General features: G+C 35.6%; 1 protein-coding gene across 13 annotated transcripts in view; it reads left to right on the top strand.

The window, feature by feature from the left end:
* Positions 1-27716, top strand: part of PICALM (phosphatidylinositol binding clathrin assembly protein) — a 106908-nt gene that overhangs the window by 77622 nt on the left and 1570 nt on the right. For 2 of the 13 annotated variants that reach the window (XM_082342249.1, XM_082342253.1), the window contains 9 exons: positions 1859-1939; positions 6355-6462; positions 8010-8141; positions 8234-8264; positions 8445-8544; positions 11996-12019; positions 13405-13464; positions 14960-15064; positions 26562-26664. In XM_082342249.1, the coding sequence (XP_082198375.1) occupies positions 1859-1939; positions 6355-6462; positions 8010-8141; positions 8234-8264; positions 8445-8544; positions 11996-12019; positions 13405-13464; positions 14960-15064; positions 26562-26654 (734 nt within the window). In that variant the 3' untranslated portion in view covers positions 26655-26664. The remainder of the gene's footprint in view (positions 1-1858; positions 1940-6354; positions 6463-8009; positions 8142-8233; positions 8265-8444; positions 8545-11995; positions 12020-13404; positions 13465-14959; positions 15065-26561; positions 26665-27716) is intronic. The other 11 variants (XM_082342258.1, XM_082342250.1, XM_082342257.1 and 8 more) reach the window with 7 other exon arrangements.

Below are 27716 nucleotides of genomic sequence, written 5' to 3'. Positions count from 1 at the left end.
GCAAAGCAGATTAGTAAAGCTGATGGCTGTATACTCCAAGGTCAGTCGGTCCATTTGAAAATTAAAATCATAGAATTGGTGATTTAGTGTTTGCAAAAACCTGCAGAAAATGTTTGGTCCAGCTCTCAACTCTCATAGTGGTAACAGAACATTATTACCATTTTATGGATGCATCACCTGAGTCCTAGAAAAAGTTAATCAGGATAACCGAGCTAGTGGGAGCAAAGCCTAAAGCAGGAGACAGCAGCGTTGCTCTGCAGTGCTCTTTCCCTTATGGAAGTGCAGACTTTCATTTAAACCCTTATCTTCCTCTTTCTGAGGGCAAATAATACAAATGAAAGTATGAAGTATATTTTTTAAAAAAAAATCACATCTGCCAAGTTTTGTCATTAGAGAAAAATAATTTGTTAAATACTTTTTTTTTTTTTTAATGAAAATGAGTGCAGAAGGGGAAATTAAAAACCACTGATGTCAAACCATTAGGCATTAGTCTAGAATAGGGGTCAGCAAACTTTTTCTTAAAAGGTCAGATTGTAAATATTTTTGGCTTGTGAGCCACACGATCTCTTTCGCAGCTGCTCAACTTTGACATTATAGCATGAAAGCAGCCGTAGACAAGACATAAACACATGAGCTTGGCTGTGTTCCAGTAAAACTTTATTTACAAAGACAAGCAGCTGTAGTTTGTTGATGCCTGTCCTAGAATAGACTTTTGAATAAGTCTTTCAGTGCAAGTTGAAAGTTCCTGAGAAGTAGAGTTGTATAATAAAAATTCCAATACTTTCTTACTCAGAGTAGTAAGAGCATGAGAGGACCACCCAAGGTGTGCCATTCCTGGCACTGCATCATCTAATTAGCCACTAGCCACATGTCATCATTTAAAGGTTAATTAAAATTAAATGTTAAATAAAATTAAAATTTTACTTCCTCACTTGTACTAGCCACATTTTCGTTCTTCAGTGGCACATGTGCCTAGTGGCTACCATAATGTATCATATGCATATATCTGCATATTGTGCGGATTTATAAAACATTTCTGTTATTAGGAAGCTCTGTTGGATAGTGCTCTAGAACAGTGGTCAGGAAACTTTTGGTGTAAGGAACCAGATAGTCAATACTTTAGGCTTTTATAGGATGCATAAAATCTTTGAGTTGTCATCTTTTCTTTTTTCTTTCTTTTTTTTTTTTTTTTAAAACAACCCTTTCAAAAGGTAAAAACCATTTTTAGCTCACATGGACATATAAAAATAGGCCCCAGGCTGTAGTTTGCCAACCCCTGCTCTATAGGATTAAGAACGACCAAGAACAATCAGAGTTAGCTATGTAGATACCTTCCAACCCTTCCAGGGGAGGACCTTGATTTGATGATATGACTCTCAGTGTACTTGGTAGCTTGTCCTCATTAAAGCTATAAGAATACTGAAACTTGTAAGTCAAGGGGAGTGGGTTGTGGTTCCAGCTATACCATGTTTGTGACCTTGTCTAGGCCTGCTTCCTCATCTGCAAAAGAAGACATTAGAAGACATGTTGGTATTGACTAAAAATCCAACTGGTTCATATTTCTTTATCTAAAGAAATACAGTATTGGTTATTTTAAAAGATTTGCTGTGAATATTATTTATATATATTTTAAATATAGTACTTATAAATGGAGGCTTAAGTGCTTTTTTTTAGTAAGTTGTAATTTGAAGAACACCAAGGGCTTGGACTCCTCTTTTTTCTTTTGTTTGTTTTTGTTTGTTTCTGTTTGTTTTTAATTACTCCATTCCACTCTTAACTGTTCCTCCTCACTTTCTCACTTTTCTCTTTTTTTCTTTTTTTCCTGTCCTTTCTTTTCCCCCCTTATATGCCTTGTCAGATTCTTTTTGTGGTACTCAAGCTTATCGTAATACTACCCTTATGTGCCATGAGCCTTCTACTGTAGCTGGTTTATTTGGAGGTAGGTAACAATAATCTCTAAAATTTATCAGTTTATTTATGCAAGAGAGGTTTCTTTTTGTTGTTTTCCTTAAAATGAGTTGGTAAGAAAAAAAAATACTTGGTTTTGAAGAACAGGTAGTTGCTTAATTTTGTTTTCCTTGATTAAACACATGATTGTTTTATGAATGGATGCCTGTCATCTTCCTGCTTTTATTCATTCTCAAAACTTTCAAATTTTCAGAAGAGTTTATAACATTTTACTATTACAAGCTTATGGAATTTAAAGCTCTGTGTATAGATCTTAGTTGATAGAATGGCAGATAATTTTGATTTGAACAGTTGTGGCACAGGTGAAGGGAGATGATACTGGAAAGAAGCATGCTTTTCCAGCGCTATGCAAAGGCCATAGAAATGGGAAGTAGTTTCCAGGAAGGTGTAACCAATTTGATCTGTATCTTTCCAAATATATTCTGTCTAGGCCAGTGCAGTAGCAATAAGACCTCAAAATCCAGCTGAATTTTTTTGTGTATAGGAGTTGTTACCTTAGTTAAGTTGGCATTAAAAAGTAGGTTTGACACAGCTGAAGAACTGAGGTTCTTGACTGGCAGTAAGAATTAGACATGGTTAAAAGTGTTTAAAAATGGAATTGTTGAGGGCATTTAACGGAAAGAAAATGTTTGGAATACGGTGAACTTGGGTGTGAATTCCAGTTACACTCCTTTACCTGTGTGACTTTAAGCAAGTATTTAACTTTTCTAAGACTATGAAAATTGGGATAATAATGTCATGCAGGATTGTTATGAGGTGTACATATATGCCTGTATAACATCTAGCACAATGCCTGACACAGAATTATCATTAAAACTACTTGTATTGAGAACTATCTTGTGGGGACTTCCCAGGTGGTCCAGTGGTTAAGACTCCGCGCTTCCACTGCAGGGGCAAGGGTTCAGTCCCTGATCGGGGAACTAAAATCCCGCATGCCGCAGGGCGAGGCCAAAAAAAAACCCAATTATCTTGTGTAGGCAGATCATTTCATACTTGGAGTATACTTCTTACCTAAATTATTTAATCATCAGATATAATCTTGAAAACTCATTGTTTTTGTATTGCTTATAGATTTTTAAATTGCCAAGGGCTATTTATTTTTTAGCCCAGCATTTGCTATTTCAAAGCTCAAGAAGTTCATAAAACTTGAAGAGTCCTGATAAATAGATATAATTCTTATAGCTATAATAATAAAAACTAATTTTCCTACCTACTAATTTATATAAGATGAAATACTCAGGATAAACCAAAAACCCTTAATAGATTCTGGAATCAAAGAAATTGGGGTTTAAGTCTTGATTCTGCCACTTACTAATTATTTTACCTTGGATAAGTTGTTTAATCTCTTAGTTTCCTCATCTGTAAAATGAGGATAATAGTAACTGTCTCATAGTGTTATTGTGTGGTTTAAATAATAACCTATCTATAAAGCCCTTGCATAATGTTTAATAAATAGTAGCAGTAATTTTCTCAAAAAAGTATGAGGCCTATTTATTACAGAACTACCACCAAAATCTATTAAACAACCCAGCCGATTTTTCTCAAAGGTGTTTGGATTGCCTTTCTGTCCCAAAAGCTTTTTCATCTTGTACCTCTCAGTCACCTTACTATTGTCCTCTCAAGATTTGCCCTGTAGTACAGTGGTTTCTAAATGTTAATCTGTGAACTGGAGCTGTTCAGTGACAGTGTTTTCCTTGGGCTTTGTGAAATGAAAGAGTTAGGCAGTTCAATGTAGTGATTATTTCATAAAATTAACCTTAACTTTGATAGCCTATTCATCTTTTTTGGGGGGGGTCCCTAAATCTGCTCTTTTGAAATGGTGATATTAGTTCTGTAGCTTTGCTTTAAGTAACTTTTTTTTTTTAATATATAAATTTATTTATTTATTTATTTATTTATGGCTGCGTTGGGTCTTCTTTGCTGTGCGCAGGCTTCTCGTTGCGATGGCTTCTCCTGCTGCAGAGCACGGGCTCCAGGCACGCGGGTTTCAGTAGTTGTGGCTCGCGGGCTCCAGAGCGCAGGCTCAGCAGCTGTGGCGCACGGGCTCAGCTGCTCCGCGGCATGTGGGATCCTCCCGGGCCAGGGATCGAACCCGTGTCCCCTGCACTGGCAGGCAGATTCCCAACCACTGTGCCACCAGGGAAGCCCCTTAAGTAACTTTTAACAATTAAAGGTTGACAATTTAATCAGCTATTATAATTTATTAAGAATTTCCCTTTTAGTTTATTCCTCTGCTATGTAGAAGCTTTTAAAATTTGAGGTACTAGCTCTGGATTACTTTATATCTTTTCAAATCTTTTATACTTTTAGGCAGTAATATAATTTCACAGATTGGTGCCCCTAGGGACCTCAGGAGATGGCTCCTCTCTTTACAGAAAGTAATGAAGTTGTTTTTGTGTTATTATAAAGGATAGGCTCATCTCTGATATCAGTCAAATTCTAGAAAGAATTTGGGACAAGATAGTAAGGGAAAAGAGAAATTGGTATGCTGTCTTACTTTATAAATTATTGTTCCCTGTGTTTTCTAAAGTTTAATGATATCATAGCTCAGATATTACTTCCAAGATGATTTAAAGAACGCTATGTGTGGTGGTTTAGCATGGGCATATAATTAAGCATGATAGATTTTTGTCTTTCTTGAGTAGATAACATCTGTTCTTTTTGTAAGGAGTTACCAGAAGAACCATCAAGCCCATGGTGTATTTCTTAAACAGTTCATACATTTCAAAGAGCTGTTAAATCGGTATATCTATAGAATTCTAGGAACCTTTTGATGAATGGTCAGATTTATTTACTAAATTACTTTATGTTTTGATAGTGCTTGTATGACCAGTGTCTTTGAGTTAAGAGTATTTTAAGGGTTAAATAATTATGGAATAAGATCAAACTTGTACATTTAAAAAATTCATACTATGATGTAAAATGCTACGTTTAAAGTAGTATCATTGATGTATACCAGCTTGTGTGGGTCATTGTTAATAATAAGTCATTGCTTTCTGGCTTCTCTGGCTTTGAGGACCTTCTTGAACTTCTCACCAAATCTTGTCCTACTTTTTGTTTTTCTTTAAGATCAGTCCTTTTAGTACAGCATTATTGTACTTCTTTATATCCTGGTGGTATACATTAAGAGTTCAAAGTGAGATTCTTACAGACTGAAAGTCCTTTAGCAGAAAGTTGGGACAGGAAGAGAGAGAGAGTCTATGTTTAGGGCTCAAAAGTTTAATTTCTCTTTAATGATATAGTTGTTAATCTTCTAATACCAGACTTTTTTTATTTTTAACATTCTGACTTTATAGAATTTAGAAATGGAAGCGAATTCAGGAGCCATTTATTACATACAGCCTTCCACAAAGCAAAAGAATTCCTTCTTTGTGATCCTTGCTAGGCTGTTCTCTACTTGGATATATACTCAGTGATTGAAAGCTCCCCAAGTCATGTGACAGCCCTAATGGTTTTAGATGATTTTAATTCTTCTTGTCAGCCTCTGGAAATTCAGAGCCTCACCTCACAAAATATAACCTCACACAATTGAAAATCTTAACGTTTACCTCAGCATTGTCTGGTTTCAGCAACATGAGCTGGGTGTCTGTTGGCTTATTGCCACTACCATCAGTGTAACATGGACAGGAAAGAATAAATTTTCTGGTGTTTCAGAGCAGTTAGGTAAATTAGTATATTTGATTATACATGTCAGCTCCACTTTTGGAAGTAGTTAAGTTGAAGTTAGAGGGTGGTTGGGTGTTGAAAATAGTCTGTTTTTTGTTTTTTTAATATTCAAAAAAACATCTGGACACGGGGGGGGTCATAAGGATTAGTGGGTTATAACTTTCAGAATCCTGTCACTTCTCAAATTAACTTAAACCATATAGCTTTTGATTAACCATTGAAGGAAGGAAGGGAGAAAGGAAGGAAGGAGAGAGAAATATGGAAGGTGAGTAGGTAGAGGGAGAAAGACTCTTGGGGGATACTAAGTAGACTCATATTTTTTTAAAGCACCACAGAATACTTATTTAATTCCCAAATGATCCCTTAAATTAAATTTGGCTTCATGCAAAATCCTAGAATTTTAGATGTATTTGGTTTTTTAACATCAGCTTACAAATTTAAGGTAAAAAATAAGCAAAAAATGTTATTTCTGTAATGAAACAAACTAGTAGTTCAACTTCACTTGCTCTTTTGTTAGTTTTCTTAGTCAGTGGGATGATTTTGTTTTGGAAAATGTAATCACAAGAGATGTGGTAGTCTAGGAAGCATTTTGCTTGAAGGGTTGACTTTGTTTTTTGTTGTGGGAATTTACTGCTTTTTCCATTCTATTGTCATCATTATTAAAGAGCTGTAGATGTAGTTATTAAAGAATTGAGCTTTTTCCATTTTGGTTTTTCTTAGGATTCACTCCTTCTCCAGTTGCACAGCCACATCCTTCAGCTGGCCTTAACGTTGACTTCGAATCTGTGTTTGGAAATAAATCTACCAACGTTATTGTAGATTCTGGGGGTAAGAAAAAATTGCTTTATTAACATTACTATAATGTTCTAGTTTAGAGTCTGTGTAAGGACAGATAATGGTCCTTTTAACATGTGTAAATAGATGAAATTGGGGTAGCCAAAGAAGTGGTCCCTCTTTCCCCAGCCACTAGAAGAAAGCTTCAAGGGACTGTTAGCCTTTACTCTTTTCTTAGTGGCAATTTTGAATCTGGGTAGATTTTGTTTCTCCCAGAGCTATTAAATAAGAGAGAAAAAAAGAGATTTTACTCAGATTAGACTGCTAGATTGCTAGTGACTGTGTGTAGAATGCTGTACCTTTTTCTCTAATTTTTACCTTTACTGAAATGAAATTGGCTTTTTTGAAAACTAGGAAAATATGACCTGTGGTACCTTGACTCGTTGAGGTAGTCTGTGTAATGAACAGCTAGAATAATTAAATATCAGAGTTGTGGGTTCACGGGCTTTTTATTGTTTTATAGTATGCTTGTTTAGTCATCTTAAGAGAACTTTATAAATCTGTAGAGCCAAGTTTCCATTTAACATCTTGGTAATTTGAAGTTTTGTAAAGATTGAGTTCCTATAAAGTTGGCACCAAATTTTATTCTTAATCATGGGGTGGTAAGTGTAGCAATTAAACTCAAGCCATTTAAAGAAATACATTGAGGTGTTGTTAATTTTATAGTGTACAATTAGTTTTCATAAGTATACATACAAAAGTAAGAAGCAAACTTATAAAGAATGTGTATGGACTAGGAATTTATTTTTTCCTGTGCACTAGTAGGTTTATAATTATATTTTTTGATGCATTTGACTTTTTCCTCTTGAGTTTATCTTGCTGGGAAAAAGGATAAAGGAAATAGAAACCAATTGTTCATATTTTATAAACCCCCGTTTTTGGTGACTTTCTTTTTCATATTCTCTAGTATTCCTGGGTTGTGCCGTTCAGTCCTTTGGTGGTTTGGTTGATTGGATTTGTTTTACCTTCTACCGTTTGGTAGAGAACCTTAAGGGATTTTATTTTATTTATTTTATTTTTTTATTTTTAAGCAGTGTTCTACTTTACTAGATGGTTTTATGCAGTTTGAGTGTAGTTTAGCTATTTCTTATGTATAATTTAGGCTAGCTGTTTTTAGACAGGAAAAGAGATAACCTAGTGGTTCATTTTCACTTGCTTCTAATATACTGTTTTACATATACCTTACATTCTCCACTTTGAAGAGTATAAAAAGGTCTATAAAATATTATTTCTTAAAAGGAACTTTTTTTTCAGAGTTACAGAGATATATTTTTTACCTGTATTGCTTCAGGTGTAAGTGAGTCTTCAGAAAATTTTGTCAGCTGAGGGGAGGGATTAATTCCATTCCCTTCTCTTTCACAGAGAAGGGATTTGAAATGGTGGATTTCTCCTTTTTCCACTTAAGAGCATTTATTAGTGCCCATTTTCCTGGAGGACTTCTCCAGTAAACAAACAAGGAGAAAAGGCAGAGACCTCCTTTAGAAAGCTGTAGCACCATAAAGTTCCTTACAAATCCTATTTCGTCTGTTTGTAACTTTAAGGCTTTGATGAACTAGGTGGACTTCTCAAACCAACAGTGGCCTCTCAGAACCAGAGTCTTCCTGTTGCCAAACTCCCACCTAACAAGTTAGTATCTGATGACTTGGATTCATCCTTAGCCAACCTTGTTGGCAGTAAGTATTTTTTGGATTCTTTAATCTTTAAAATAAGTTGTTTTATAAAAATTAGTCTAGTTTTTAAATGCTTTCTTTTTCTCCTGTCCTAGATCTTGGCATTGGAAATGGAACCACTAAGAAGTGAGTGTTTTATTTGTATTCTTTCCCTGTGTGCCATTTAGAGGTTGATTAGGCTTTCCTCTCAAGAAAGTATGTGTAGAGATGTCATCTGCATCTTAAATGCTCTGTTCAATCTAAATGTATAGTAAAGAAACTTCATAATTACACACACTTAATATTCTCACTCATATTTATTTAAAGTGATGTAAATTGGAGTCAGCCAGGTGAAAAGAAGCTAACTGGAGGGTCTAACTGGCAACCAAAGGTTGCACCAACAACTGCTTGGAATGCTGCAACAATGGTGAGTTGGAAAAGCTCATTATATACTAACATGAATGATTTAGGTAAATGTGTAACATGAAAATGTTTTTAAAATAGTGATATGGCATAAGTGGAAAGATTGTTACCAAGTTTTAGAAATATAAGTAATTTGTATTTCTTTTAAAGGAAGCTTGGTTGACTATGTTTGCCAGGTACATTTTAGTAGCTAACATTTATTTAAAGGTTACTTTGTGTCAGGCATCATTCTAACAAATAATATGTGGTTTTGTTTTATATAATCCTCAAATTAACCTTACACGGTAGTAACTATTGTTATCCCAATTTTACAGATGAGGAAATGAAAACACAGGGTTATTAAGTAATACGCCCAGATCACAGAGATTGGGCGGGTTTTTAGAACCCAGGCAGCCTTACCTCAGAGCATATTCTCTTAATCACTATTCTCTACTTCTGGTTTCAAATCTATTATTTATTTATCTACAATAAATAAATAACCTTAACACTGAACCAATTGCTAGATTCATACACATACACATATTTCCCCCAGCAGTGGCTCAGTGTTCACCAATGCAGGGCTCCCCAACCCCTGGGGCCACAGACCAGTATGGGTCCGCTGCCTGTTAGGAACCGGGCCGCACAGCAGGAGGTGAGTGGCAGGCAAGCGAGCGGAGTTTCATCTGCTGCTCCCCATCGCTCGCATTACCGCCTGAGCCATTCTCTCCCCGCTCCTCCACCCGAGGAAAAATTGTGTTCCCTGAAACCCGTCCCTGGTGCCAAAAAGGTTGAGGACCGCTGCACTGATGGTGCAGTGTTCACTAATTCAGTGTTCTGGTGACTTTAAGACTATAAGTGCAGCAAATAAGGAGAATCAACTATATAAATTATATGACAGTATTAACAAAAGCCAAGCAAGTATAGTTTTAACTGAGTATGCCTATACACATACACATCTCACATAGATTATAATCTTAAATCCCAAAACAAAAAAACTCATTCTAGTGGATTATATATTTTTTTATTTTATGAAAGAGAAAACGAGTGCCAGAGGTGTTAAGTGACTTGCCTGAGGCCTCCCCACTAATGGGTGCCTGAATTGAGAGACTCTTGCCCTATCCAACTGGCCCCAGAGCCAGAGCTTCTTGCAGTACACGACACTGTTCCCTACTTCTCCATCTTCTGGTCATCGTCATGTCAGAGCTGAAACAAGGCACAGCCCCACCTTGTTTGACCTCAGCTGGGAATGAATGCATCCGGTGACAAATTTTTCACCACTTTGCGCACATATATGAATGACTTCAAAAGTACCACAAGTATTGATTTTGAGATTACAAATAAATTTCAGTGCATAGCAAATTTGCAAATACAGAATCCATGATAATGAAAATTAATTGTATATGATAATTAATGAGTTAGCATCTAGTACTGAAGAAGTTCTAATGGTTTTAATTACTATAAGGTATGGTCGCCCCAGAGTAGTTTTGTGGCTGTACCCCTATCCTTGGTCAGCTGCTGTTTTACCAATCCAGTAAGTCTCCCTGGGTCAGAGAAAACCAATTTCTTTTTGTAGAAAAATTTGAAACATGCTTTTTTGCAACAGTGTGCTAATAAGCAGCATTTGATTACACAAGCCACACATTGTATCCTTTCTGTTGTTGTTAGAGACCCCCATTATCCTTTTTTTTTAAATTTTTTATTTTTTTTATTGGAGTATAGTTGCTTTACAGTGTTGTGTTAGTTTCTGCCGTACAGCAAAGTGAATCAGCCACACGTATACATATATCCCCATTTGCCCACTTTTTTCTAATATACCTTCAGGGGCGTTAGTTCTTTTTTTAAAAATTTTTTTTCATTTTATTTATTTATTTTTTACATCATTATTGGGTTATGATTGCTTTACAATGTTGTGTTAGTTTCTGCTGTACAACAAAATGAATCAACTATATGTATACCTATATCCCCTCGCTCTTGAGTCTCCCTCCCACCCTCCCCACCCCACCCCTCTAGGTCGTTAGAAAGCACAGAGCTGATCTCCCCACATTATCCTTGTTATAACTACTTTTTGTTATTAAATCTCTTCCAGAGCACTGTGCTGTTTCGCTGTTTCCTTGGGTTAATTGTATGTTAAAATTAATAGGGCTGAGCTAAAAATAGTGTGCTGTTCAAGTTTTACATGACATTAAAGAGTTTTATCAGTTTCAGTCTTCATTAATGGAAAACAGTATTGAAATTTAGCCACCTTTTTAAATCAGTACTTTTTCTCTGGTAGTGGTCACTACCGTCACCAATAATAAAACCTTGCATTTAAATAGTTTACGTTTTTACACACACACACACACACACACACACACACACACACACACACACACACACACACACACACACACACACACACACACACTATCCTGAGTCTGTAAATAGTGCACTCTTGGGGGAGTTTGAGCAGCTATTGTCCCAACTGTAAGGATAAAGTTATGCAATTTTTTTTTTCCCTCAAGTGCAAAGCAACTAGAAAGCAGATTTAAATTGAAATCCATCCCTTCTGACTCAGAATCCAGTGTTTTTCCCACTCTGACACACCTCTCTGACTAGGGATGGCAAGAGGTTAGGTTAGTAGATTTTATAGCCTCAGAAGTGAATTATACATTGATAATATATGAGGAATGATATAAATCCAAATGATATAAAAATACAATGAATATTTTCTTATTTTGTATTAAATTAGTATTAATCTATATGAAGTATTAGAAGTTTGCGAATAGCACTTGACTTAAGATTGACTGTTAGCATGTAATAGGCATCTAACCATCTAAAATTTGTTGATAAGAAGCAATATCTATGGTGCTGTGTTGTATATGGTAAGGTACATCATCTCTTAAGGATTTTGTTAAAACATTTGTATGTATGTATTTTATAGAGATTCTTTTTAATGACTAACATTTAGGGCTGGTGATGTGATTCACTACTTAGATAAACTGCTGCTTTTGACATTTCTTTACATTTCTAACCTTTTTATTAATCCTTAAACACTGTCAAGGTTTTTAAATTTTTAAAAATTTTAAACATTCATTGATGTTTTATTAAAATATATAATGATGTTACACTACCAACTCTTTTCATTACTGCTTGCTTTTTTTCTGTGGTAGACATTATACAATGCAACCCTGTTTATGGGATGCACTGAATTTTGTACTGTTGATGCTACTGATAGATTTTATGTTTTAATGACACTTGTAATTGATAAACTATTATGTAAGTAAGGTGATGATGCCAAAGACTAAATTTCCCTTGTCAACCTTGATAGTGTTTTAGTATAGATGTTCTTCCATTAGATACTGGAAATACAAGGGATTTTAGGTAGTTAATGAATGTTCATGTGAACTAAAATGCTCTCTATGTATTTTCTGTTGTGTAAGTACTTGTTCTAATCCAGTGTTATTGCATTATGTAATTGTTCTCCCTGGGAAAAACAGAATGGCATGCATTTTCCACAATACGTAAGTGACCAAAAACTAGCCTTTTTGCAATAAATTGGCATGCTGTTAACCAATGCTGTAGCAGAATCTCATAACCTTCTAGCTATTACTTGTTTTCACATTCAGATTTTCAATGTGCCAAAAATTCTTCCTAGCATCTACTGATTTTGTGGGTTTGTTGCAGAATTGATTCTGATGGTGGCATGGGAAATATAAATTTTTTTTCTTGCTTAATATTCTGCCATTTGCTGCCAGATGGCTGGGTGTCTGTGTCTGTATCTGTGCTGCCACTATGCACTTGATGACTTCTGAATGAAGGGAAATGTTGATTGTGGTAATGTTGAAAATAACAATTGCATGAAATCTTACAGGCTTCTGCTGAACTTGGCAGTTTGTCTACTGCTCTCGCAGCTCTTGGTTTTTAAGTAGGGAGAGACCAATAAGTCCTACATGCTCACCCAAATACTAAACTTTTAACTGTTCACTTTAGTTATGCTTCATTTAACTTCTCCATGTGTATGTTCAAATTGCCATATAATTTGTTATTTTTTCATGTTTTAACAGTGTTATTGGTCTTTCGCCTGTATTCAGCTTCAGTTTTTATTATAAGATAACACACACAGGGAATGTTGTTAAGACAGCAGATATATCTAAAATGATTCTGTGCTGAGATTGTATATTTTGAGTTAACGTGGGAGGCGGAAGGGACCTTAAACATCTTAGTGGTAGATGGCTCTTTTAGGACTTAAAGCATAAACAGACTTAAAAATGTATTGCTCTTCCGAATTGGTGCTTTGCAGAAGATAGTTTAAATAATTTATGGAATAAATTAGAAGGAATACTAGTATACACACTCTACGTAGGAACTTGTGCTTCTTAGAAGTAGTCATACTCCATAGTGGTTTGAAATCTTTGGAGTTATTTGAAAAGAGTGAATGAGGTCCTTAGAAACTAATTTTTTGGAAGATCAGATTGTTCATTGATTTGGGATCTTTACATTTTTTTTTGCTCAAAAAATGAAGTACCTAGGAAAACATTCAGTAATGCTACTTTTCTAGGCAAACATTTTTTATGTTGGTGATAGACTTTAAATTTTAGAACTTTGAATATTTTTAAAAATCTGAATATTTTTAAAGCTTGTAAAAGCACATTGAAATCTTAGATTACTGTTGTATCTAACGTTAAATGGTATTTTTTCTTTCTGATAATTCTGCTTTTCCGCTGATTTCAAGACACTTTTTTTCATTGAGCTTTAATTGACACAATTATTAGCGAACACAAATGTCATATTTAATCACAGCTGTCTTAGCAATTCTTTTTAGTGGAACTACAGCTATTAATTCCTTGAACTCAGTTGACATACATGAGTTATACTTCCTTGTTTATTTTTTCTTTCATCATGTCAGGCACCCCCTGTAATGGCCTATCCTGCTACTACACCAACAGGCATGATAGGATATGGAATCGTAAGTATTTTTCCCAACACAGCTTTTTGAAAATAGGTTGACTCACATTTAACATGCATTTATTTCCCAATTTAACTGAAGAAAGAACTTAGTGCCACATATATCCTTAATGCCTAACACAGAACCTTGCACCATAGCATAGGTTTCATAAGTATTTCTAGAATAGTCATTATACAACAAATACTGTTTATTAATGTTCACTGTATTTACTCGGCTTATTTTTCCTCTCATAAGTTTGCTAGGCATTTTATACTTCATTATGAACTCATTTAAACATTAATGAGTTAACTCCAAGTCTTTGTTGCTGTGACCTTACATTAATACCAGTGAGGTCTTATAACCTGAATACCACTCTAGGGGAAGGGGGGAATTAATATTTCTTGAATTGTGTAGGGGGTAAATTTAGTTTAGTAAAGGCTGCAGAAATTTTCCTATGACATGATTGGTATAGTACAGAAACAGTCCTTAAACCTTTAAGCTGCCCACAACCCACATTCTAGACTGCCCTTACTCTCCCAACTCTCTTAATACATAGACTCACATAAATAAGAATGAAGGTAGTGGCTTCAGCCCACCACACACTTGGCGGAACTGTTGCTGGTGGGAGGCGGCACTGCATCCGTTGGTATTGCTACTGTGGCTGCTTCTGCTACTTCATTTATTATACATCTGTAGCTCTTTTCCTGCATATGAAGAAGTTGCACAGCTTTTGGATTAGTAGTCATTACATAAAAAAGGTGTCTGCACAAAAAACTCAAAATGAATCTCTCACTACAAATAGGAGTCATCCTAAAAGGTTAAATAGAACTTGCAGAAAGATAAGGTTTTAGAATATAGCATTTTAACCAAAATAATATGGTCAGTGTGTACTCTATTTTGTCACTTACGTTAATTTTATACCATGGAGTGCTAATTTTTAAAGAGATGGTTGGTTGAGATTTATTTTCAGTTATTTAAGAATGAACTAACCTCTTTGTGTGTAATTTAAGCCTCTTGGTTTTCCCTGAAAATGTCTGAAATAAAATGAAAGAACCATTGGGAGTAAACTTCTTCAAGCAATCAACTATTTTCCCTTGTGCTTATTTGCATAATGGCATTAAGAACTTGATTTGATATACAGAGGCAGTTTGCTTTGAAATGTCTTAGCCATTTTGTAGTTTCAAGTTTCCCATGTCTAAAGCTGGCAAATTTGGAAATTTTTTTGGTCTAAATTATTTAGTCTGTTTATCATAGTTTGAATTTTGCAACTCATATAGAAAAAGTTGAGCTTTTTTTGCAAACTTTAAAAGATGAGCACATTAAAGACTTTCCGTATAAAAAAAATACTCTTAAAAATTTGTAGCTGTCAGTCTTATTTGCATTTACAGGTATTTTCCCTTTGAGTTAATGCAAAAGTACTAGTACTGTTCATCCCTGTCATCCTTCTTGTTTACTTACACATAATAAGGAAAATGTGAGTTAACATCCTTTAACTTGACATTTTTTGTTTTTTTAGCCTCCTCAAATGGGAAGTGTACCTGTAATGACACAACCAACCTTAATATACAACCAGCCTGTCATGAGACCACCAAACCCTTTTGGCCCTGTATCAGGAGCACAGGTACTAATTAACATGCTACACGTAACTGTTTTAATGTGCTTGATGTGGAGGAAATATAATAGCAGAAAATCCTTTTATACAACTTGAGAAGCAGGTTATTAGCATTTTTTCCCCTTCATTGTGGAATGTTATTTTCTTCGCGTATCTTTCTCATCTAAGAGTTTTTAGGAATATTGATTATTTGGAAAGAAAGGACAAGCAGATTACAAATATTAAAGATGGAAAATTCTTGATAACTTACAGTTGGTGGGTTCAGAGGATGGTTTTTCTGAGGTTAAGGAACCTTTTTTCTGATAATGATTCTGACATGCTCTCCTTTGTGGGCCTTAGAAACCTTGAACTCAGAACTCAGTGCCTTGGCTTGAATGGTGCTACAATAAACATGTTGCCTTTGAGATGTTTGTGAAACTTGACAAGTCTTCAAAAGTTGTGAATGCTGTTTTTTCATTAGATAACTTCCTGTTGCTAAAGATCATATTTAAAAGCAAACCCCCCAAAAGGGCAGAAAAGCTTGAAATGCCATGCTGACCTAATGTCTTCACAGGAAAGACTTTCCTCTTCAAATATTTCTAAGGCCTTCTTCCAGTTCAAGAAAGTTCACCTAAATATTCACTTTCTTTTTCATCTCATTGTTAGCATCAGGGGAATCTGTTTTTATCTGAAAAAAGCTTCTCCTCATTTTGGTTAGGAGAGGAGATATGAAGTTTCTCTGTTATTTACTTCTCTGGTGGCATACTATGGAATGAGATCCTTGTAAAGTGATAGGACAGCTTGTCCTTCTATATCTGTGGCTGTGCCCATATCATTTAACAGTTAGAAATAATGACATGTGATTGTTAAAGTACACCTTTCTTGGCTTCCGATGCCAACTGATTGGTTACTTTATGTGTTTAATGCTATTTGAAAACATTCATGGGAGCGTTTGGTAATGGACTTATTCCTTTTCCACTTGAATGGATATAAGTATTAGACTTGCCAGTGCATACAGTGTTACATTGCCAAAATTATTTGTATTGATCCAGTTGAAGCTTCTGTCTCAGAAACAGAATGTATTGTTACCTTAAGTTTGGATGCTACCTGACAGTTTCCAAGCACTTTCACATACATTATCTAATCTTATTCTCGAAATAATCTTTAAGGTAGATGGGCCTAGGATCACTATTGTCATCATCCTTTATCTTTATAGATAAAGGAAGTTGAGACTTGGAAAGGTTAACTAAGTGGTGAAATGCAACTTAGCTCCCAGAATCCTTGATTCCTGGTCGAGTGCTCATTTGTGCCACACTGCCTCTCTACTAGTACAAATCAGCCCCTGTGGCCACTACAGTAGTACTGTCTTCCTTTTGTCAGCAACGAAGCACTCTGCTAATTCCTTGGGTTTCCTGTTGGATTATAAACTATATTTATGTATTTGGGATATAACTACTGTAGTTGTCAAGAGCATCCTATACAATTTTGGATAATACTTTTAACCTTGAAACATTTTATATGAGGGTTTTTTTTTTAATATGGTAAAAAAAAATCTTAGTAAAAAATCTACCTTTAAAAAAATTGCTGGCCCCCTGGCATGTGTTCTTAACACAGATTTTATATCCTGTTTCCTTTTGAAATCCATGTAACTTTCACTGAAACACCAAAAATAGTGCAAGAATTTCCAGGTTCTTTAAATGAAAGAGTGATAGAACTGCCTTTTTCTAATTATACCAGAGGAGAAGAGAATGAGAACATTAAGGTAATAAGTTTCTAGTTGAGAAATCAAATTTGAAGTGAGTACTTAATTTTAAATATTACTGATTGAGAAAAACCTGTGAAGGAAGGAAATTGATCACTAGGAAAAGAAAATCAGGTGGCAGTAAAGTGGCTCAAAGAGGCTTTGGTCTTCTCCTTATGCAGTTATTTGAATCAGTTGAAAGTCAGAATCTTAAATTTTATAATGTTACTTTTAATTCCTTTTCCCCCTTTGTTTTCCATATGTTTTGTCACAAAGTCCCATTAATTGTTCCTCTGCTATTATTAGCTCCACCCTTCTTGCAGTCTATATCCTTTGCCCAGATTGGAACTTTTCTTGCCTTTCTAGCTTAATCCATTTTGTAGATACTGGAGTAAACTTTTATAGGCAGCATTTGTATCATCTCATTTCCATATTCAGAAATCTGAGGAGACAAATCTAATATAACTGAAATGTAAGGCTTTCCTTCTGTCATAAAAACTACCTCACAGAATCTCCCTCTTTGTAAGAACAATAATGAATAAACAGAATATTCAGCTTCTTCAATTCCCATGCCTTTGTGACTCTCGATAAGTATCCAGTATTCTGCTGCTGTTTGTCTTTTCCAGAAGTCCTTTGTCTGTCATAAAGTGCATTTACTCTTTACTCATTCTTAGTCATGTCTTGTCCCTTTTCAGTTCTTCTGAGATCTGAAGTTCTTTTCCTTATTCTGCATTATTTTTCTTTATAGAACTTACCACTACTGGACATCTGTTTGTCCGTCAGTCTGTCCATTTGTCCTTTCATCCATCCATCCATCTGACCTAGCAAGAGGCTCCTATATTAGATTGTAACCCTCATAGAGGCAGGCTTATATGTGGCTTGTTTACTTCTGTGTTCATGGTTCCTGAAACAGTGCCTGATTCATAATAGTTTTTGACCATTATTTGTCAAACAAGTGAATTTGGTTGAAAACTTACCTTTACCATTTCATAACTTACTCTGCTTCTCATCGGTATATCTTTTTACTTACTTATAACCATTGTTAATAATTTATAGCAGTGTTCAAAATTGGTTTAATTTCATGGCTAATAGACCATAAGTTAAAATGTTAGATGACTGTCACCTGAAGAATAAAGACATCTTTAATTTCATGATTGAATATTTTTAATCATTTAAAAATTAAACTATTTATCTTTGAAGTAGGAAAGATTTTCTCATGCTTTAGTATTTTAATGATTCTTAGCCAGTCCCTTGCATTAACTTTGTCCATCCAGTGGTAGTAGTAACGAAAATAATTTTTCTTAATGAATTACCTTTTAATTGTTCTCTCATTGTTTTGCTCTTTTTTCAATAAAAATTCCTTGAGGCAGAGACGTCTCTTTGTACATTGTAAAGTAAATGATAGTTTAAATATAAGTCAAATGCCATCAAAATAGAATCTTTTAATCAAATCCCAGTTCTCCAGCTCTTTCCTATTCCTTGAAGTATTTCTTTTGGGAGCCATTACTTACCAAAGGCATAACTTGTAGCTCCTGGTCTCTTGCCTACTTACCATTGAACCAAGTTAATATTCTTGAGAGTACCTCAACCCTCCCACATATATTTATCATATTACCATTAGTGAGGTATTTCAAACAATGTGTTGTGTGTTCTAAATTGTATCTAGATTACTCTTAGTGCTGTGTTAGTGCCTGCTAGCGAGAAAGTAGCTAATACCTTCCACATGGCTGTTAGCTCAGACTTTTTTGTTCTTTAGGAAATGGTCTTCAGTATAACTTTAATCTAATAGACTACACTGTAGTGTTGAAATTATGCCTTCCTATACACCTATACACTTATTCTGTTCCCATTTTTTGTGCTGGCTTATTCTGTATTTTTTAAGATATTTTAACACAACTATTAGATGCTTAAAGATGGGTATTATATTCTTGTGTTTCATGCCTAACGTTGTAGCTTTTTTGTTTTTTTTTTTTTAATGTTTTACATGAGTGCATCTTTCTAAATGTTTGACTACATGGAAAACACTAGATACCTATGGTTAGTGCTTTTTTTTCCTCTTCTGTGCTTCCTCACACTATTTGATTGCCTGTTACCGGTTACTAATGTGTTTATTAACTTGGGGAGAGTGGGGACTCTTAACGCCCTCTCGCTCATGCTTTGTATAAATCTTACTGGTACTTACTGGTATATAAATTGAAATGTCCATTGCTGGTCAATATTTTATAAACTCATTCTGCGTTGCATTATGCAGCTATTATGTTACTAAGCATGAAGACAGTTAACCTAGTTAGTTTCACTTTTTTTAAGTTACTGTGACATGAACTAACATTCTCTTAATGAATGTTTATAAGACAGTTTAGATGTTGAAGATTTTTGAGGGGGAGGGTTGTGTTTATTATGTTCTTATCACTTATTTATATGAGAAACTCAAACTGATCCCTTATCTGTTTTTCCAAAGGCAATATGAAAACCATAGTAGAGTGTTAGTGTGTTACATTTGGGGATTTAATTTTTAAATAGAGTAGAGTGTTACATTTGGGGGTTTAATTTTTAAAATAAGCATATTAAAAGTTTTATTGTTTTCTTGATTGGTATTGGGGGGCTTTGAGGGTTTTTTTTAACGGAGGATGTGGCTAAAGATGTAAAATGGCTGCTGGGTTTTGTTTGTATCGGCCAAATTTAAGTAAGTATGACATCAGTTAAGTGTCTGAAAGGACACAAGGGCTAGTTGTGAGTGCTTTTTACCGATCTAAATGGGGGCACTGTTGGCTTTGGATATTGGAATAATTCAAGTCTTACCAAAAAAAAAAAAAAAAGCCTTTTTAATGACTTCCCTGTGTATAAGAACTAATAGCTCTCTTTGCTTTTAGGCTTAGTTTAGTTTCTTTTGTTTGTTTTTTGTTTTTTTTACTTTCTTCGTATGTTAACTGTGGGTGTTGGCAGTGCCTCTCTGTCAGCTGATCTGCCCAGCTGCATTTCTGTGAAGGCCTTTTGCCTTGTCAGCAGTGTGTTGTGCTCATTCGTCCTTGCTTAGTAGAAGATCCCATGAGGGGATTTACTTTGGGAATTGGGATTTAGGACCATAGGTGAGAATGTTTCTGCAGTCCCCTGGGCATACCCAAATCAGTCAAAACAAAAATTCGAGGAGTCCCGTCTGCTTACCATTATTGTTGATAAGACAACATGTACGACCAGGCCTTTTCACTAGATTTTTGCTGAGAACATTTTTTCTAAAAGGTGGAAATCTAATTCTTGTTTTAAACAAAACTTAGAACATAGTCATAAAATCTTGGGTGACTGTGAAGTTCTGCAAAATCTTCATGATGAACATCAGTGATTGTGTACAGCACTGTGAATATAGAAAGCACAAAGGTGTATTAACTGTCTAACATTTACTAGAGAAGTCCTTTTTAAAAAATTATATCTCTACTCTTAAACTTTTTTCTGTACATTAAAATGTAGCCATGAATTCTAGCTGAGTTGAGATTGAGATAGCAGATTTTAGAGAGAAAGCAAAGCACCAGCCTTGGAATCAGCAGATCTGCTTTCGAGTCTGTTATTAGTGTCCTGGGGCTGCTGTAACAAAGTGTACCACAAACTCGATTTCTTAAAACAACAGGAATTTAATCTCTCACAGTTCTGGAGACTTAAAGTCCGAAAACAAGGTGTCAGTAGGGCCATGCTGCTTCTGAATTCTCTAGAGGAGGATCCTTCCTTGCCGCTTCCAGCTTTTGGTAGCCCCAGTCATTCCTTGACTTAGAGCTGCAGCACTTCAGTCTCTGCCTCTTTCATATGGTGTCCTCCTTGTGTCTCTGTCTTCACATGGCATTTCCCTCTTTTTACAAAGACATCAGTCATTGGACTAGGGCCCACCCTAATGACCTCATCGTAACTTGATTACAACTGCAGAGACCCTATTTCCAAATAAGGTCACATTCATAAATACATTCGTAGGGGTCAGGACTTCAACATATCTTTTTAGGGGATACAGTTCAACAGACTCTCAGCTCGACTCCTCACTAACCAGGTGTTTCAGAGAAAGTTGTCTATGTAACTTCGATGAGCCTCAGTTTCTTTATCTATAGAATGGTGATTTTTACCTTGTGTACTTTATAAGTTTGTTGAACAGTCCAAATGAAAATATTTGTACCTGACTTAGGAATGTGGATGTTTATGTTTTTTTTATCGATGACTATAAGGAACCTTTTTTGTCTTTAGAAGAAAATGTTACAAGGTTGCCCTATTTTCAGAAATTGTTTCTATTCCATGAGGCGTCCCTATTCCCAACTTCTGATTTATAATAATACAGTTTATATTTCTTCCCATGTGTTACAAATTATCTTTATTGTAAATATAATAATTCATAGTTCATTATTTTGAAACCTTAATCATGACTCACTATTATCTGATGACATCAAATAAACTCACAGAGAGCCACAGGCTAGGGTGGTCACTGGGGTGTGGGGATGGGGCAGGCTGGTTGAGCATGGTCTGCATTAGGGCCTGAATCATCCACGTGAGGTGTAGACGCTGGACATTGTTTACAGGAACCCAACACACCGCTCTTGAGGACTCTATCAGCAGCACCTGAATTGGCTCAGCATTTGTGGAGGTGGTGTTACCCTAAAGTACCAAGCTTTATTTTATAATAATTAAAATCTTTATTTGGTCGAATTTAATACAGTTTATAAGTCTCTTTTTGTGGGGAGGGGCAGACCTCTTTTGAAAATGTCTAAGTCTAAGGAACTCTGTCTTAGACGTTTTTAGTGGAAGCCCAATAGATAAATCAGGTAAAAGCAGGTAGCCTCAAGCTCATAGATGGAACACAGTTTGGAAATTTTTTTTAACCAAACCAAAGTGCCATATTTTCAATAAACATCAAATAAGTGGTGCATTGTAGGCACATGTAATTATTATTTTGTCTCCTTATGTACCAGTTGACATAAACCTTACAGCTTTTCATTTTCTTTGTTTTTCAAGGGGTAAGAGTCTAATATGAATGAGCAGTGAACATTTTATTCAGATAAGCTGAGCCAGTTTTCATGATTTCCATCCATCAAATGGAACTTTAAACAGATCTCTTACCCTTGCAAATAATTCTGATATACAGAAATGTTGTTTATTTTTGGCTTAGGTCAGTTAATAGTATTTCCTCCCATGAGTTTAGGAAATCTTTTGATCTATTTCCCTCTCTCCAATTTGGTCTTCTTTAACTCTTTGTTGGTTTAGGTTGCCATAATTCTAAGGAGATGACTTAGATGCCATTTTGGAATAATGTCACTCCTATGTTAATAGTTTTAAGTTATGTGGACTCTAGCAGTAGAGAGGTTTAGAAACAACATACATTCAAAGAGAAATCCTCTTAGGTCACTGTCTGGTGCCCCTAAGACAAGATGAAGTAATGCTTTGAAGGTGACAGGAGTAAGGTTGGCATAACTTTGTGATGTTATTGATGGGCAGAAGCCCAAGATGGATTGTGTTAAGCATAAACGCAAGAAGCAGTTATCAAAAGGCACTAGACTCAGCGTACAGGACAGGCCCTCTACCTTATGCAGTAGAGAAAGAAGTCCTCTCTTTTAGCCATACTTCACAGAGGCAGCTGAGAATAGCATTATCTTTAGTACAGAATTTTGGAATGCAGCACTATATGTTTATATCCCTATGCACCTGGATTCAGTGGTCTGGCCGTGGTCTAACATTATTCAAAAACAACATACCTTTCTGTGCTCAGTTTTATATCTGACATCTCTGTGAAATCATATTAAGTAGGGCTTGAGGTTTCTAAAATGTTTCCATTGCACAACAATATCAGGAAAATATTCTTTAAGCATGTACCCTCAGTGTATTTATATTTATATATCCCTATAACAATATGTTATGTACATTAAATAACATGTAAAAATAGACATTTTAAAAGGGTAAAAATTAATAGGGAAGTTCTAATACTTCTAATATCCCACTTTGGTGACCATTTTTATACAGAGCTTGTTTTATCACCAAAAAACATTTTAATTTAGCATGTTATAGAATGCTTATAATATGTGTAAGTCACTGCTAGTTGCTGAACAAGAGACAGGGAGAATATGTTTCTTACATCTGAGGAGCCTAAAGGTGAGTATAAAATGGAAGCACAAGTGACTGGTTGATGGTAAAATAAGAACTCTTATAAGAGCAACACAGACAAGACAGAGTGGGTCCTATTGTGTAAGACTAGATGAACATTTGATTGTAGGTGGTAAGGAAGGTTGAACTAATATTTGAGTGACTAACATATGCCAGGGTGCTTTTTGTATATTTTAATCCTCAAGAGAGCCATTAACGGGGATGTGGGTATTGGGTCTTGATATTCTTAACCTCATTTTACAAAAGAGCCAGGATTAGATTCCTTTCCATCTTTCCGTAAAACTGTGCTCTCTCATCCCAGGCAAAGGAAATATACCCATTTTTTCCTAAGATGTTAACTTTGCTTCTTCAACAAAGACAAAATGAGTCTTTCCAACATTGCTATTTGCTATCCAGGCTTTTGAATTCAAATTCAAATGTAAAGATGTGGCAAAGGTGCTTCTTCTCTAAGAATTTTAAGCACAGCCAAGTTTGTCCTTAAATACCCAGTCTTTTACTCTCCCATAAGCTTTCAATTGTTCAATTGCACTAGGTTCACTTTCTGAGACTGATGCTGTTTTCCTGTTCTAACATGAAATTTTCTTTCTTTGGTGTTGAATGGGAGTAGAATGAAGGAGTAACCATTTTTATTTTATGATCTTTTAGTGTACTGATAGAATTCTTTTTAAAAAATTCCTTTATTCTCCGTATGCTTGCTTTTTTATAAAGTTAACTTATGATTTCTGTACTCTCGTCTTTACTATACTAAACACACACTACAGCCAAAAAAAAACCGTTGCTCTGGAGATAAAAACAAAGATTTTTGGTAACATTAGATTTTTTTTTTTTCTATTTCAACCTTTTTTTTTTTTAAAGGTTGATTAGAGTGGCGGGAGGGGGTGAAGGAATGTCACCTGAGAGTTGCCATCATCAATTACTTGTACATTTTAGTATTTTTATTTATATGCGACTCTTCTTTCACTGCTTCTCAGTATTTCATTTTCCTATAAAATGAGAAGACTTTAAGTATGTCTGTATTAGACTAGTGAGACTGACTGCTTTGTTTAAATGGCATATTTAGTTGTGAGATAGGTCGATTTAATTTGAACAAACTGATCGCTGTACTAATTTTTAAGCTCTGTGGGAATTTTGGTATAGAGAATGTTACTTGAAATAAATGAGTGAAAGTCTTTTTCTTTTGTTTGGTGTGTGTGTGTGTGTTGGCATATTTGTAGTACAATTTTACTGAAATGGTCAGGTACAATTTGTCTTATGCTGGCTTGTAAAATATGGTGATTTTGTAATTAATGATGGTCATTGGATTTTTTCTTTTTTTAAATTCCTTATCCTCCAGTACATAGCAACCCTGCGTGTTCTTTAATCTACTCCCAAGAATTACAAGTAAAGGAGGGTTAACGTGACTTTCTCAGGCTCTTTAAATCCTGCTGCCTCTCACCTACCAGGATCCTGTTGCTCCTTTGTGTACTTTGTTCTTCCTTCTTTCCTTGAGCATTAACTGGGCCATTGCAGTATATTTCCGTTCCTTCTGCTTCCTTATTTACTCGCTGAGCTGACTACCTTCTCAGCAGTACATGATGTGCCTATGCTTCGGCACAGGTGCCAGGAAGGGGTGGGACCAGCTGGTGAAGGGCTGCTCCGTGCTCAGTCCTTGGCACTCTCTGCAGTCAGCCAGTCCAGTCTGGGCCAAGGTTTCATCTGCTTGAAATGGGTGTTGATGATACGAAACTTGCTGCAGGGATATTAAGTCTTGTTTTCTCATGTTTTAGTTTAGCTACATGTTTTTTATAGGTAGAAGACATACGTATGTGTTTATTTTGCCAGTTTAACAGAATAGTAGAAGTGTTAGTTAGAAACTAGCACTTTAAAAATTGATCCTCTTCAACGTTGTTTTTAAACCTCCAGGACTTTTCTCCAGCAGTATGCACACATATGGAAAAGAACAGAATTATGGTGTTCCCTTTGACCATATTCTTCAGGGGCATTTTCCTCTGAGACTGTCAGGTCTTCAGACTGCTGCCCTCATGAAAATTTGATTTAAGAAGATGTTTTAGTGTGGGGCTCTCATGGGAGACTGTTGATTTTTGGATGCTTATCTATCTGCAGTAAGCAGGGGTTTTTGTTGTTGTTTTTAAACTTCAAATGAAAAAACCTGTTTTGGAGAAAAACCTAGTTAATCTTGAACTCCCTCCAGCTCAGGGATCACTTTACTTAAAATCATTTCGCTTCTGAATGGTCATCCTGGTTGGTCTGAAAGGTGAGGAGGAAGTGTCTTTCTAATTAAGTTGCACCTTATTCTGTCTCTGCACGGATGATACTTGAATCTCCAAACCCAGACCTGCTGTCCTGTCCTCCCATCTGTAGCTGCTTGTGTAATTCCATCAACTTTTCCATTGTCTCTTCCCATTGTCTTTGAACATTTATTTCTGAGAACAAGGTGTGGATTAAGAAAATGACTCAACCACTAATATAACCTGAAGATGATTTCTAAACCTGTAAATGAATCTTGGCATCCAAAATAACAAATTGCATATACGTGGGGTGTAATATTTGTTGGAAACTCATTGGCTCTTCATTCTCTATAGTGCTTTTCTTAAGAAAATAAAAAGGTAGAAATGAGATCACTTTGACCCAGCAAAGACAGATTTTGAGCCTTGAAATCCTTTATAGGAATTCAAATGTTGAGGTATGAATTGAAACTATTTCTACTTAGTCTTAACTTTGATTTAATGCTCAGTTGAACATTCCTGTGCTTGCATGCCTCTGCAATCTGATGCAGGAGGAGTAGGAAAAAATTAAAAGTTTGTTGCAAACTGAAATGGCTCATATTTGGTTTAAAATACTCTTAATTAAAGTAGGCTCGGTGAAGGAGATACATATATGAAGTGAACATCTTGGTACTTTAGGGATACTAAAGATATGTTATGGAGTTCAACAGTCTACTTGCCTTACTGTATATTCAAATTAAACAACAGGAGCAAATTCCAAGAATCAAGTGAATGTATTCTAACAGGAAGCTGAACCAAACATCTTAAGTATTCCATATATTCAGGGCAGTATGCGGGTAGTTGGACCAGATAACCTCTAAGCTCCTTCTGCCTCCCAGAGTATAAGCATCAGCTGTGGCATGTCCAGATAAACAGGCAGGAGACAACTCCATGTCAAAAAAGTGTGAACACTGAGAACAGGACTTTCCACCTCTTATGAGGAAGGAAGGAAAGGGTATTGCAGCTAGATGTGTTGGGTGTGGACTGAGGTCAGGTTTTTCACACCGTTTGACAGACAGCCTGGACACAGGAAGCCATCTTCTGTGTCTCACAGTTAGGCTGTGGTTCCCGTCTTCCCCTCTCCCACACACACACATGCAATAACAGTCTTAACCATGGGTCAGCTTATTTCGACCTTTTCGGGTAAAAGACTTTATTCCTTTGGAATTCAGAAACAAGAATTTGTTTTCTGAAAAACACATGCCATTGGATACCCTTTAACTTGATGTGTGACTGAAACTTCTGTTTTAATAATTCCACCTTCTGCAAGGGCTGCCATTATATTTATTAAAGATGACAAAACAAAAACCACTTCTTCTTTCATTACATTTCCTGCTTTCATGTTCTGTCATTCTGAGATCTTTTTTTCTCCCCCTCTCTCTGTCTTCTTTTCCCCCAGCTGTCGGCAGCATCCAGCCCCTCCAGTCCCAGTCCTCACAGAGCTTCAGGAAAGGACCCTTTTGCAGAGCTCTCTTTGGAGGATTTCTTATAAATCACTTTAGGTATTGCTGCTTGTTGGGGGAGATGGGGACTTAAATATCAATACTTTTTAAAATTACCAAACATTAAGCACAATTTACTCTTCTCCTTTGTTTCTTTAAAGGACTCTAGGTTCCCTCTCTTCCTCCTCCTCCTCTGTTCTTTAGGTGAAGAGTAGATCAAGACAGGGCATAAGGACAAAGAACTTTTGGAAAATATCTTTAACATTATTAGAAGATGTGAAACCAAAGGACCGTCTCACATATGTACATATAAGCATCCACTGTGCACAACAGATGGATGAGCTCAAACACCACCCGTTAAAAACTGGGTGTTTTATTCAGTCTTAAAAGATTTATAGAGAACAACACAATTTTACGCACTGGATTCAAGCTTTATTAGGAGCATCTTGGATTCAATGGCCAGGATTCATTGTGAAGAATCCATTTTAACAATTTCTTTAAAGGGTTATATTTTTATGTATGCCTTTTTTATTTTAAAATAGTAGTATTTTCCAAAAAAACAGCTTATATATATTTTTAAATTAAAGGCAAGTGAATACTTAGTGCCCTTTTTGATAGAAAGATTCTGCTTTTGATCCACACTGCCTCTTTTCCTGGAAGACAATGTCGTTTGTTCTTCTTGATGCCGTAGCCCCCAGTGTAGATACACTTTCTGGATCTTTGAGACTTTGTACTCTTCTGATTTGACAACAGTTTATTAGCACATCTATTTCAGTAATGTCTTTGGATGAGCAGTTTAAAGGATAAAGATATCATGAGTGAAGAAATATCTGAGTGACTAGTTGACACCCTATTGAAAAGTATTCTTTTGTAGATCTTTCCGATTTTGATTTATATTAGAAAATAAATTTTTAGTAAACATAATATTACTGTTCCCTTAATTATCTCTGATTTTATTATAATATTTGGAAATAATATTTCAAATTTTGCTTGTTGCCTAAATGAGATTTTTATGTGGAATATTTGTGTTCATGGAGAGATTTTCTGAACTTGTCATGGAAAAATCATTCGTTCATCTTCTTTCTTCCCATACCCCTTGGTTTTTAGTAATT

The sequence above is a fragment of the Balaenoptera borealis genome (assembly GCF_965194805.1).
Source record: "Balaenoptera borealis genome assembly, chromosome: 11".
Lineage (NCBI taxonomy): Eukaryota > Metazoa > Chordata > Mammalia > Artiodactyla > Balaenopteridae > Balaenoptera > Balaenoptera borealis.
This window is presented reverse-complemented; position numbering and strand designations above follow the sequence as displayed.